Source organism: Desmodus rotundus, chromosome 11 (genome assembly GCF_022682495.2).
Source record: "Desmodus rotundus isolate HL8 chromosome 11, HLdesRot8A.1, whole genome shotgun sequence".
NCBI lineage: Eukaryota > Metazoa > Chordata > Mammalia > Chiroptera > Phyllostomidae > Desmodus > Desmodus rotundus.
The window spans coordinates 61,103,748-61,116,736 of NC_071397.1; the positions used below are offsets into that span (position 1 = coordinate 61,103,748).

General features: G+C 40.2%; 1 protein-coding gene across 1 annotated transcript in view; it reads right to left on the bottom strand.

Moving 5' to 3' along the window:
* Positions 1-11,716, bottom strand: part of SNX3 (sorting nexin 3) — a 39,546-nt gene extending 27,830 nt beyond the window's left edge. The window contains exon 1 of the mRNA XM_024551785.4: positions 11,321-11,716. Within this exon, the coding sequence (XP_024407553.3) occupies positions 11,321-11,482 (162 nt within the window). The 5' untranslated portion in view covers positions 11,483-11,716. The remainder of the gene's footprint in view (positions 1-11,320) is intronic.
* Positions 11,717-12,989: the final 1,273 nt, after the last annotated feature.

Below are 12,989 nucleotides of genomic sequence, written 5' to 3' on the forward strand. Positions count from 1 at the left end.
GCCCACACCATGCAGAGTACTGAGCAGTTTTTGACCAAAAATGGCATGACCCCAGTGCCCCACACTCCCTATTAACCTCATCTCACCCTGAACAACTTTGTTTGTTTCCCCAGATAAAAAAAAGTCATCAAACATTTTGCTGATGTAGAAGAGGTGAAACAAAAAATGGCAGAAGCACTAAGAGGCATCAAAATCAACGAGTTCAAAACTGTTTGAGCAATGGAAAAAATGTCTCAATAGTTGTATTGCATCAAATAGAGAGTACTCTGAAGGTGACTGAAGTTTAAACATGTAAGAATAAATGCACAATTTTTTATAAATAAATTTTTTTGAGTCCCCCCTCATTCAACGTCACCTGCCCTTTTAAACTAAGATAAACATTCTATAGCTTTACTATATTGTCTCATTTTAATAGTTAACATCACAGCCCTGGCTGGGTGGCTTAGTTAGTTGAAGCATCATGGCCATACACCAAAAAGTCTGTGGGTTTGATACCTGCTCAGGGCCCATACCTAGGTTGCAGGTTCAATCCCTGGTTGGGAATGTATGGGAGGCAACCAATCAATATTTCTCTCTCTCTCCCCCTTCCTCTAAAATCAATAAACATATCCTTGGGTGGGAATTGAAAAAAAAAAGATGACAACAAGTTAATATCATAGTTTCTCAATTTTCAACTTCTCCCCTTCCTATAACCCAGACATTAAACTTACCATGTCAGTGGTTCAACCAATTTAAATATTACAGATCATCTAATAAGGGCATACTGCCATATCATATAGAGAGTCTACACCTAAGAACATAAAATGTTAATGGTGATATGGTAGAAGAAATTACTTCTGGGCTAGAAAATATGTAAACCGTAATGCTGGCTAGAACTGATTAGTCAGTTCTGTCAGGCATCATTTTCATTTTGCCACTGGTTTACGATGACCCTAAAAGCACCATAATCCAGTGGCCTGTTAGTTTTATCAGCAGCAATTTTTTCTCTTTAAATAGTTATTCAAAGACAGCTACATAAGGCTTCAGTTGAGAACATAAGCTTTATAAATTGAAAATCCTTGCAGTTGGCCTTAATATGAATAGTAGATGTAATTGAATAACTCACAAAGTTAGATTTTGTCTCTGTAGAAAAGAATGGTGTCTAATGATTTCATTCAGCACCAGCAATAGGGCTATGCTTGAAAATTCTATTGGTATTTGATGAATGTGTAGGGAAAAAACCTAACTAGCATTATTATAATTAACTACCATTTCCTCAATCATCTGAAATTAAGACTCGCCAAGTGTTTTTCATTTCCACTATGCCTCATAATCTCTACACCAGGGATTGGCAAACTTTCACAAAGGGCATGACAGTAAATATTTTAGGCTATCCCAACTACTCAACACTGCCGTTAGTGCACAAGTGGTCATAAATAACATGTAAACAAACAAGTGTGCTATGTTCCAATAAAATATTACAAAAACAGGGAAGCCCTCAGCTTGCTGACCCCTGCTCTAGGCTCATTAATGTCTTAAGAAGGTTCTCAGTGATACAATATGGGAGAAATTTTTGGGTGTAAATTTAAACAAAGACCTGGTGATACATAAATATATGCCTAGCCAACAAGCTTTTTATTTAGTTCTGTTTCCACCTGGAGATAATCAATAATGCCAAGGCAAAACAAGATTGAGACACTCAGAACTAGACACAAGGAGGGGGACTTTGAGACTCTTTTGTTTCTCTGTATGGGCTAGAATTCACAAACTTACAATAGAACAGAGAAGCTCATCCCACAAAGGCAGGAATGGAAAAAACAAAAAGCAAACAAGGTAAAGGGGGCAGGTACGGAAATAACTTTAGAAAAGCCAAACAAACAGAGACATTAGTGAAAAAATCAAAGTCTAGAGCCAAAGAATTAGAAAGTGATCATTCCAATATTGTAAGACACAAAGAAATTTTATAGAAATTATTTCAAGTCTTCCTAAGATTCTCTGGTCAAGACACTGATATCACTTATTTTGGTGGCTCGAAATCATTTAATGTCATCAACTAAAATGCTGAACCTAGGTAAAGATGCCTACACAGTTTTAAACAGTCACTGAAGCCAACAACAACAACAAAAATGTGAATTATCTACTCTCAGTAACTCAATCCTGTGATATATCCCTGTCAGATTTAGCATGTCTTCATGCTTCTCTCCTTTTTCTACCCATAAAAATTAATTCTCAGAAAGTGATAAAAATTCATTCACACTGAAGATTAACAAAACTAATGAGAGCTCAATTTTATTTCTTCCAAATCCAGTGAACTTTCTCAAGACTTTTGAATTTTAGACATCAGCAAAAAAGAAAGAATTAGGAGAGATGATCAGAATGTTGTTAAAGCCACACCCTAAAAAAGCCAATCCCAATCACATATTGGCTACTGTGGCAAAGCAAACAACAGTGTCTGTTCCTTTCTTCACAGGGCTGCCCAACTAGACTAAATTTTCCAGCTTCCTTTGTGGTTATATGTGGCAATAGGCAGGAATACGCCTTTCCCTCGGCTAGAATGTGGATATGATATTGGAGGCCATTCGCCACAATATCAGCAGTGCATTCCGTGCATTGTCCGAGACCTCTTCATGTAAAACAACAAACTTTGCTTGTATTTTTTAGGCCTCTGTGAGAACAGACCAAACTACATTCTTCTTTTTTTTTTTTAATCCAAAAGGTGTTTGTTGGATAGTTCCCCACTCATCTTGACTCAGGGTGCTTTTAATGCTGCTTCCTTCTGAAGAAGCATCCTTCTGCAAGCCTTGCTTTTTCTCCTGTGGGCTGACAGAGGACAGTGGAGCAGCCAACACAAAAAACTACCGTTTGTGTGTTGCTGAAGGTGGTGGTGATTTATAGTATCCTGGGCATTTCACATCCATGGAGTAGGAACTGGGGCTCTGCACCAGGAACTTCTTAAAGTTTCCTCTTCTCTGCTGGAGAGGGATGAAGGCGATCCTTGGCAAGAGGCATGCTGTCATGGGGAGGTTGTCACGGCCAGAAAGGCTACATTCTAACAGATACAACTTTTCTGGCAAGCTGTAGCCAATGTCACACTTTCCTACCATGTCCAAATTCCAAAGTTAAATATTTCTTTAAAGAAGTAGGACACAGCAGTTCCAAGATTATAGTATTGCTTTTTCTTGGACACCATCTTCCTCATTTGATGTTCAAAAAACTGCTGACTCTGCTTACATGGAAGCAGAATATGGTACAAACATCAACGTATCTAAAAATAACAGTTCAGTGCCTCTTTCCTTCCTTTCTTTTTCTTCTGCCTTTCCTCCTTCCTTTCCTTCCCTCCCTCCCTCTGCCTCCCTCTCTTTCTCCCGTAAGTAGGTCTATGAAGGTGAGGAGTGGAAAACCTCTACTACATGGAATCACTGTGAGAGCTAAACGTTAAGCCCTTTTAGACTTTCTACTTTAAAGCTGTAGTGTGTAGATATTATTAAAATATAGAGATTTATTTCTTAAATGGATATATATTTTGTCTTTTCTTGACTTCTGGCTTACTTCCATGATTATTACACAAGAATATGGACATGGATGGTACAAGCCAGGCAAAAAAACTGGTTTGGCTGAATATAGTCAATGGCTCCCTTCTTCCCCCCAAACTAAGTTGTAACGGTTGGCAAGCTTTCAGATAGTATCTAAATTGCCTCCCCTCCAAAAAACAGTTTTCTACCCTTTAAAAAAAAATTATCACCAAGGATATGTTTTTACTGATTTTATAGAGAGAGGAAGGGAGGGAAGAATGGAGGAGAGGAAGGAGGGAGGAAAGGGGGGGGGAGAGAAACATCCCCAACCAGGCATCTATCAAGCCCACAGCATTTTGGAGCAAGGGAGGACTCTTGAACCAATTGAGCCCCCCACCTCTCACCAGTGCAACAGTTTTCTACCTTTGGTAAATGTCACTGGTTTTCCTTTCTTCTGTCAGAATCTGCTACATTTGTTATTGTTGTTTTATTTGCAGAATTTGCCTTTTTCAACCCCATCAAGGCCACCAATTATAGTGACTCCATAGTATTTTCCTCATACTTCTCTGCTACCTATCATTTCTCGAACACAGAGAGCACAGTGCAACCAGGAACAGCTGCTGCATATATCAATAAAGTGCCCTTGCTGGGCGGTTTTTAAACTGCCATTTCCCAGATCCCACCCCATTCCAATTAGAAATCTCCAAGAAAAAGAGAATCTCCATGACTTCAAAAGCTCCTCAGGTACTCTGAATATCCAGTGAGAACTAAAGTATAAATATGGGCTCTGAAGGTCAGGAAATCTAGATTCAAATCCCAGTTCTGCCCACTTAACAGCTGAGACTTTGGGCAAGTTACTTAACCTTCCTAAACTTCACACAGCCACAAGTATCACTATGTGCCAAACACAGTGCCAGGGGTTAAGTAAGGGTAATTATGAACAGACCCAGTCCTCTAGGAGCTTGTGGAAGATACAGGAACCAAAGGAAGCTATAGACAATGAAACAAACTTACTCTGGGTGAGAGACAACCTCTGTGCTTTGGTTCTCTAATCTGTTAAAATGAACAGTATAGAATAGAGTCCCTAACAACTCAAATAAAACAGGACTATCTTTTAATTGCCACTGCCTCCCTTCCCCCCATCTTGAGGGATGCGTTAGGTAAGAATCTTCCAAGTTGGCCACATGCCTCTCATTGACAGAGGTCCTGGAAGTCAGCCATAGCTGGCAGCTAAGATGTATATCACACAACATCTCATGGTCAATTGAAAAAGCCACATTTATTGTGCAGATGTCCTTTGGCACCAAAATGCCTTGACTGTTCAAAATATTATTTTAGCTCTCTAATAAATACATGCTTATGAATCCTAAAAACAAGTCTAAAAATTAATTTATTCCTCAGCTCTCAATCTGGATATTAACAGCTTCCAATGAGAAATTAGGGACTCCATCCTTCCGGCCAAGATGGAGGCATTGGTAGATACACTTTGCTTCCTCGCATAACCAAAAGGAGGACAACAAATTTCAAAACAAAAAATAACCAGAACTGCCAGAAGATCGAACTGTATGGAAGTCCAACAACCAAGGAGTTAAAGGAAAGACATTCATCCAGACTGGTAGGAGGGGTGGAAACAGTAAGTTGGGAGGAAAGGAGGGAAAGAATGCTTGGAGAGGCTGGGGCTGGAGCCTGGGATGAGTGATGCAGTGGCTGGTGGACCGGGAGGTCCAACATCTGGGAGCAGATAAACCGGAAGGAACTACTGGGGAGCAATACAGGTTGCACAACCCAGCGTTTCCAGCACAGGAAAATACCGTCTCAAAACCTCTGGCTGTAAAAATCTGTGGGGTTTGCAGTGGTGGGGGAAACTCCCAACCTTACAGGAGAGTTTGTTGGAGAAACCCATGGGGTTCCAGAACATACACAAAACCACCCACCCACCCACCCAGGGAATCAGCACCAGAAGGGCCCAATTTGCTTGTGGATAGCAGCGGATGTGACTGAAAGCCAGCAGAGAGCAAGTGGCACTGTTCCCTCTCATACCCCTCCCCCACATTCAGCCCCACAACGCAGCCAAATGGGTTGACCTTCTCAGTGAATACCTAAGGCTCCGCCCCTTACAATGAAACACATTCACCAGGACAAAAAAATATAGCCCAAATGAAAGAACAGATCAAAACCCCCAAAATAGAACTAATCAATGAAGAGATAGCCAACTTATCAGATGCAGAATTCCAAACACTGCTAATCAGGATGCTCACAGAAATAGTTGAGTATGGTTGCAAATAGAGGAAAAAGCAAAGGCTGTACAAAGTGAAATAAAGAAAAATACACAGGGAACCAAGAGTGAAAGGAAGGAAACCAGGTCTCAAATCAATGATTTGGAGCAGAAAGAAGAAATAAACATTCAACCGTAAAATAATGAAGAAACAAGAATTCAAAAAAAAAAAGGAGAGGCTTAGGAAGCTCTGGGACAACTTTAAATACTCCATCATCCAAATCATAGGGGTGCCAGAAGGAGAAGAGGAAGAGCAAGAAATGGAAAACTTATTTCAAAAAATAATGAAAGAGAACTTCCCCAATCTGGCAAAGGAAATGGACTTCCAGGAAGTCCAGGAAGCTCAGAGAGCCCAAAAGAAGTTGGACCCAAGGAAGCACACACCAAGGCACATCATAATTACATTACCCAAGATTAAAGTTAATGAGAAAATCTTAAAAGCAGCAAGAGAAAAGGAGACAGTTACCTACAAAGGAGTTCCCATAAGATTATCAGCTGATTTCTCAAAAGAAACCTTATAGCCAAGAAGGGGCAAAGACCTACATCCAAGATTACTCTATCCAGCAAAACTATCATTTAGATTGGGAGTGCAGATAAAGGTCAAGTTAAAGGTGCTCATCATCACCATGTTCTTATTATATGAAATGTTAAAGGGACCTGTCTAAGAAAAAGATGATGATCAAAAATATGAACAGTAGTCCTCACTGGTGTGGCTCAGTGGATTGAGTGCTGGCCTGCAAACCAAAGGGCTGCCGGTTTGATTTTCAGTTGGGGCACATGCCTGTGTTGCAGGCCAGGTCCCCAGTGCGAGGTGCGTGAGAGGCAACCACACACTGATGTTTCTCTCCCTCTCTTTCTCCCTCCCTTCCCCTCTCTAAAAATAAATAAAATCTTTCAAAAAAACTTAAAAAAATATGAACAGTAAATGACAACAAACTCACAATTAACAACTGAACCTAAACAAAAACAAAAACAAACTAAGCAAACACGTAGAACAGGAATAGAATCACAGAAATGGAGAGGGTTATCAGTGGGGGGGAAGGGGGGAGAATGGGGGAAAAGGTACAGGGAATTAGAACCATAAATGGTAGGTACAAAATAGACAGGGGGAGGTTAAGAATCATATAGGAAAAGGAGAAGCCAAAGAACTTATGCGTACTACCCATGGACATGAACTAGGGGGGAAGATAATGTTCATGGGAGGAGTGTGCGGAGCAGAGTGGAATAGAGGGGAGAAAAAATGGGACAACTATAATAGCACAATCAATAAAATGTATTTTTTTTTAAAAACTAGAGGATTCACTCGTAGAAAAATCACCAACACAGGTTTAGAAAGGCAAACACTGTCAAGATGTTACTTTTACTAACCACCTCTCTTGTCATAATTTTATTAGCAAACTTTACTCAGCTTTATTTTTAAATAGGCCTCAACTTCAAAAGGCTACTTGTGTAATTATGTAAGGTGATAAATATTAACTAAACTTAATGTGGTGATCGTTTCACAATATATCATATAACAAATCATTACATTATACACCCTGAACACAGTGTTGTATTCCAATTTTATCTCAATAAATCTGGAAAAAAATACTAGTACAGTAAAATAGGAGTGATAATACCTTAAAGTATGGAATATTCTATTTAAAATTTTCTGTCTTTAATGTGACATTTGCCACATTATAAATGGTATCAAAATTTTCCACATGGAATCACACAAAGTATAATAAAAATGTAAAACATGAAAGAAAAAACCCTACTTAAGTAGTAAACAGGATGGCTTTTTTAAAGTACTACATACGAGAAGGGACCCAAAAAACCCCCAGAATTTATTTATAAAGAATTTTGTATTTATTCGTACGTGTTTAAACTTCGGTCACCTGCAAAGTACTCCCCATTTGATTCAATACACCTATCAAGATGTTTTTTCCAAAAAAAAAAAAAAAAAATGTGTTTTCTACTGCTCAAAAGTTTTTAAAACTCGTTGATTTTAATGCCTTTTAGTATTTAATGGTAGAATTAGGGTAATTCTACCATTTTTTATTTCACTTCTTCCATATTGGCAAAATGTTTCCCTTGGAGGACTTCTTTCATCCAGGGACACAAAGGAAAAAACGTTGCTCGGGGTGAGACTGGGTGGATAGGAGGGGTGGGGCACTGGGGTCATGTTGGGTTTTTTTGCCAAACACTGCTCAACACTCCACATGGTGTGGGCAGGTGTGCTCATAAATCACCTATCATGAAATGGGCAAACACACTGAAAGAGTGGTCAAAAAAAATTCACTGAAGCTGAATGCAGACTCTCACAACAACGCCAGCTGGTACAGTGATACAGATGGGTTCCTAGAACATTCACCTAGTAGGGAAAGCCTGTACTATACATGGGGCCCACCCTCAAGAAGGTAATTCCTTTTCTCTTCTTTAGGTCCCCCCTTGTATGCCTCAATGAAAATATACTTTCAGGCCAAGTAGGCTTCTTGATGGGATCATCTAATGGTTTTAGTAACTCACCTGCATATTAACACAGTGAACATAGTTAGTTGTTCATTGACTTTTAATTTAGAAGATATCTGTATTTAGAAAGAGGTAACCTTTAGGAAACTTGACTTTGGGGGGTGAACACACAATGTAAATACAGATGGTATGTTATAGAGCTGTGCACTTGAAACCTATATAATTTTATTAACCAATGTCATCCTAATAAATTCAGTAAGAATGTTTAAAGAAAGGAAAAAAGAGAAAGAGGTAACTTTTGAGTGCTTGTTATGTACCAGTCACTGTGCTAAAGAGAGTTATGTGTGTTATCTCACCCAGTCCTATGAGGTAGGCACTATTATTGGCATACTTCTTCTGCCACGGGAAAGTGGAGTTTAGTTTTTGTACTTAACTCTGCTAATAAATAGTAAATCCAGTCTTTCAAGTCAGAGCTCCAGAAAGGCCCTTAACTTCACTACTGTTCAAAACAGTTGTCTCTCAGTACAACAGACTTTAAATAAAATCTCCAGAAAATTAAAGTTACATTACAGCACAAACTTCATAAGCGGTGACTGAATTTCTCCTTTAGACTTCTCCTTAATATGCCAAAATAATTCTAGATCCCAAGCTTTCCTAAAGCTTTAATCATTTACGGTGCTCTCTGCTGTACCTACCTATTAAAACAATTTTAAAAAACATTAACACTACCAATTATTTTCAAAAACCCAAAGATATTAATCAAGCAATTCTAATAGTCTTAAACACTATCCTCACATCAAAAGATAAATGGAGATTGAGAAACTCGCATTCTAAAGTACCACCATCCAGATAAAATTACTCTGTGAATTAGGGTAATTTCAATCAGATCCTATAAAATTGAACATTTTTCTCAAGACCAGAATTAAAGAGTAACTGTAAGACACTTTAAGGGCCCAAACTCTGGAAAGTAAAATGGCTTGCCACATGACAAATTCAATAGCAAAAGGCAGGCAGTAGGGGCCTGGGAGAGCAGCGACAGTTTATAAGAGTAGTAATAACAACCATTACAACATGATTTACCTGTTCAAATTTCACTGGTCATTCTGCCTTAAGGTGACTAATTACTCTCAAAAACCATATGCTGCTTAAAATAAAACCTACTGTCTTACTAAATAGTGTCCTGAGTTTTAACACATTACATATTAAGAGAAACCACAATGGCATTTTATAAGCATTAGAAACCCAATTACATTTTCTTATAGGGCACCTGCATTTATGATTGTAACAGTCATTAACACACAACAAACTGTTTTACATAATACAAACCAGTGTATGTGTATACTTTGTTATTTCTGTAACTCAAAAGGGATTATTTCCTTTAAAATGCAAATGATCACACCATAAACACAACTTATTTTTAAGTGTCACATCAGCTGTTTGGTAATGAGTGTCAGATATATTTTAAAAATAATTAAATTATCAGATTAGAGTCTTTAATATAAGGCACTCAGCAAGATAAACACAAAATTAAATGGAGGAAGGAAGTGTAGGCAGGAGACTCCACTTCAGTTGTGTGACAGGAAGTACTAGCTATGGAAATTTAGAAACAGGAATACCAAGTTCTATTTCAGCAAAAGAAAGGAAGGTGAATAAGGGTAAAAGGGGAAGTTCTTTTTAGTCAACAATATGCCATATATTTAAGACAATCCAAAGTCATTGCAAAAGTTTTAAGAAAGGCCCAGTTTCTCACTAGGCTTAGGTGGTAATGCACTTCCCTAGGTTCAATGGAGCCTGGATTTGTAGTTTCGCTGTAACAAGACTGGTTATGGGTCACATTTTACACATGTGAGTAGGGAGGTAGGGGTCGCTTGTATCATTAAACTGTTAGTGTTATATCTTAAACTAAAGTTTGAAGATTAATTTTTTAAGCAACACTACATAAGTAAATCATTTTTTTAAAATGCGTTGTTTTACAATAATACGAATATACTTAACACTACTGAACTGTACACTTAAAATTGGGTAAGAAAGTTAATTTCACGTTTTGTTTTTACTACAAAGTGTGTAAGTTAATGAGAAATTATTCCTCTTAAATGTTAATAGTAACTTCTGTAAATTTTGATTACTCTAAACTATTATGCTTAATTTTTAATAAAATAATTTGCTGTTGTTGTCATCTTTAACAGCTGGATCCATTTTATGTAATTAATTTTTAAAGATACTTCCACACATAAGGATGAACCACAGAGTGAAAGTGAAGCACTATTCCCAATTAGCATCTTTCAAATCATCTGAATTCCTTATTGCCAACAGACACCGGTTATAAAATTACAAGTGTGTTTCTACTCCAGCTGATTCATTCATTCAGTGAAGTGCAAATCTCGAAATTAATGGAGCAAGATCCCTAACTGAATAGGCTTTTGTAAAAGCGCTGTAGTTTTGAATTGTGAGGTAGGCAACAGTCCCCACACCTCAGACGCTGGTGGCCCAGAACGTTAAGATCAATCAATCATTTCCAATCACTGTCTCAGCTGGCTGAGCCCTACCAAATTTGTCAGGCTTTTGTAAACTTCCACTAGGTTCTGTTCAGAAAAGTGTACAAACGAGCTCAGTCTGGTGGCTTAGGAAGAGCCAAAAGTAACCAGCTTGGCTCGGCCACCTCTAGGAGGGAAGTGTCCAGTAAAAGAAAACTGGGAAGGCTCCAACTTTGCGCAAAAACCCTTATCTCAGTCACATCTACCTCCCTTCCTGAAGGGCTGTGTTCTGCGTTCTCGAAAGATCTACCTCTTTCCTACTCAAATGTCATTCCCGGATCAGCTGGTTGAAGGGCAAGCGGTGTCCAACCCACGCCCTGTTCTTCGAGCACCTTCTCCAAGTACCAGCGCTGGGCACAGCTCGTCTGCAGCCCCCAAACAAGCCCTACACAAAAAGGAGCCCTGGCCCATGACCCCGCCCGCGGACACGGCTGCCCTACAGAGTCATCCGGCTGATCCTGGCCTGGGCTGCTTTAGCTGCCTAAGGGGATCCGCTTCTGGGTCTGCTGGGAATGACCCGGGATGGCCGGAAAAGTCTCACTGTTACAGGGGGGGAAAGATGGCCTCACCTTGACTCTGATTTCATAGGTGGTGAAGCGGCCCCGGCCGACCCCCACCGTCTGAGGGTTGCTCACATCGATCTCAAGGAAGTTGCTGGGGGGCCCGTAGGCGTCGTTCAGGTTCTGCGGCTTGGTGATCAGTCGCCGGGTGTCTGCCACTGTCTCCGCCATTTCGCAGTTGCAGCAGCCACCGCCGTGGGCTCCCTCCGCCCCCGCCGCGTTCCACCGCCGCCGCCGCTGCTGGCCGCCTCGGGGACACCGGGCTCGAGCGCAGCGGTGGCGGAGCGAACGAGCACGCAGAGAGGGCGTTCACCCCGTGTGCGTGAAGCTCCACCCCCGCCCCTCTGGCTTCCGTCTAGCGAGCCCAGGGAAGAGACAGCTGACACGCCAGAATGCTGCGCCGTGGGTCCGGGAGGCCCTGCTGAGGCCGCAGAGGAGCGCGGGGGACTCAGAGGAACGGTAGTGGAGTCACGGGACTTGTAGTCATAAGCAGGTTCCGGTCAGACTACAGCGCCCACAATGCACCGGGCGAGCGCGTTGCTGTGGGAATGCGGACAGGGTGCGGCAGGACCCAGGGGTGCGGGGGCGGGCGCTTCCAGTTCTTCTGTGACGTCCTGGGCCTGGAGCGCTGGGAAGAACGACAGAATTGGCTTAGCGCCGTTTGCAACTGTGGGGCCAAAATTTAAAAGGCAAGGTATGAGAGGTTTGCGGGCTATCGAAACAAACCGCCTCCGCTAACTGTATGCCAGTCTATTCACCGTCTCACTGTGAACCACTGAATGTGCCTTTCGAGATAACCATTAAGCGTGCCTCAATAATTTTGATACCAACTTTGAGAGTTGCACCAGACACGTGTATGCTTTAATAAATTGAAGGCTGTAAAATAGGACAGTGGAATAAAAAAAAACTTGCGAAATCTAGGATCAAACCTTTTTTGACTGGTGGCCCGCTGAAACAAAATGACAGATAATATGTAGGGTGAAACCTGCCTTGAACGCCCTAATGTTTGGTGATCCGCAACATTTTTCTTTCATTTCCCATAGTCCCGGCAAGATAAAAAATAAAAAAGTGGCAAACGTATCTCTACAGCATTTGAAATGAAACTCATATAAAACTTTATAAGAAATGAAAAGTAGACGAAAGTATAACGTACGTAGTTCATCTGTAGTGAATGCAGGTTCTGAGCATTGAGTTAAAAGGATAAATTTCTGTTCCTGTCTGGAGAGTTAGTTCCCTTAATGTTGTATAGTTCCTCAACTCTTTTTGAATTTTTTATGTTGTTTCAGAAACCAATTTACCTTAAATGATCTGTCCCTTAAAATGGGAAGTTGTCCAGATCACTAGCAACCATTCCTAATAACACTAAAAGCAGTTGAAATACAGAAATTACTTAAATATGATATGATTATTTCCAAAAAAACCTCAACATTCATTGATTCAACAAACTTGAAGACCTACTAGGTATTTTCAATTCTAGATACTAAAGAGAGAAGGGTAAGACATGGAAATTCTCTGATCTCGTCAGGTTTATAGTCTAATATATCTTGGGGGAGACAACTAAATCAATAAATAATTTACCTGCCAATATGATTGGTGTTATAAAGAAAATAAAACTGGATAATGTGATAGTGACTGAGACAAGCTCATTAGACAGGGTGGTCAGGGAAGTCCTCCCTGA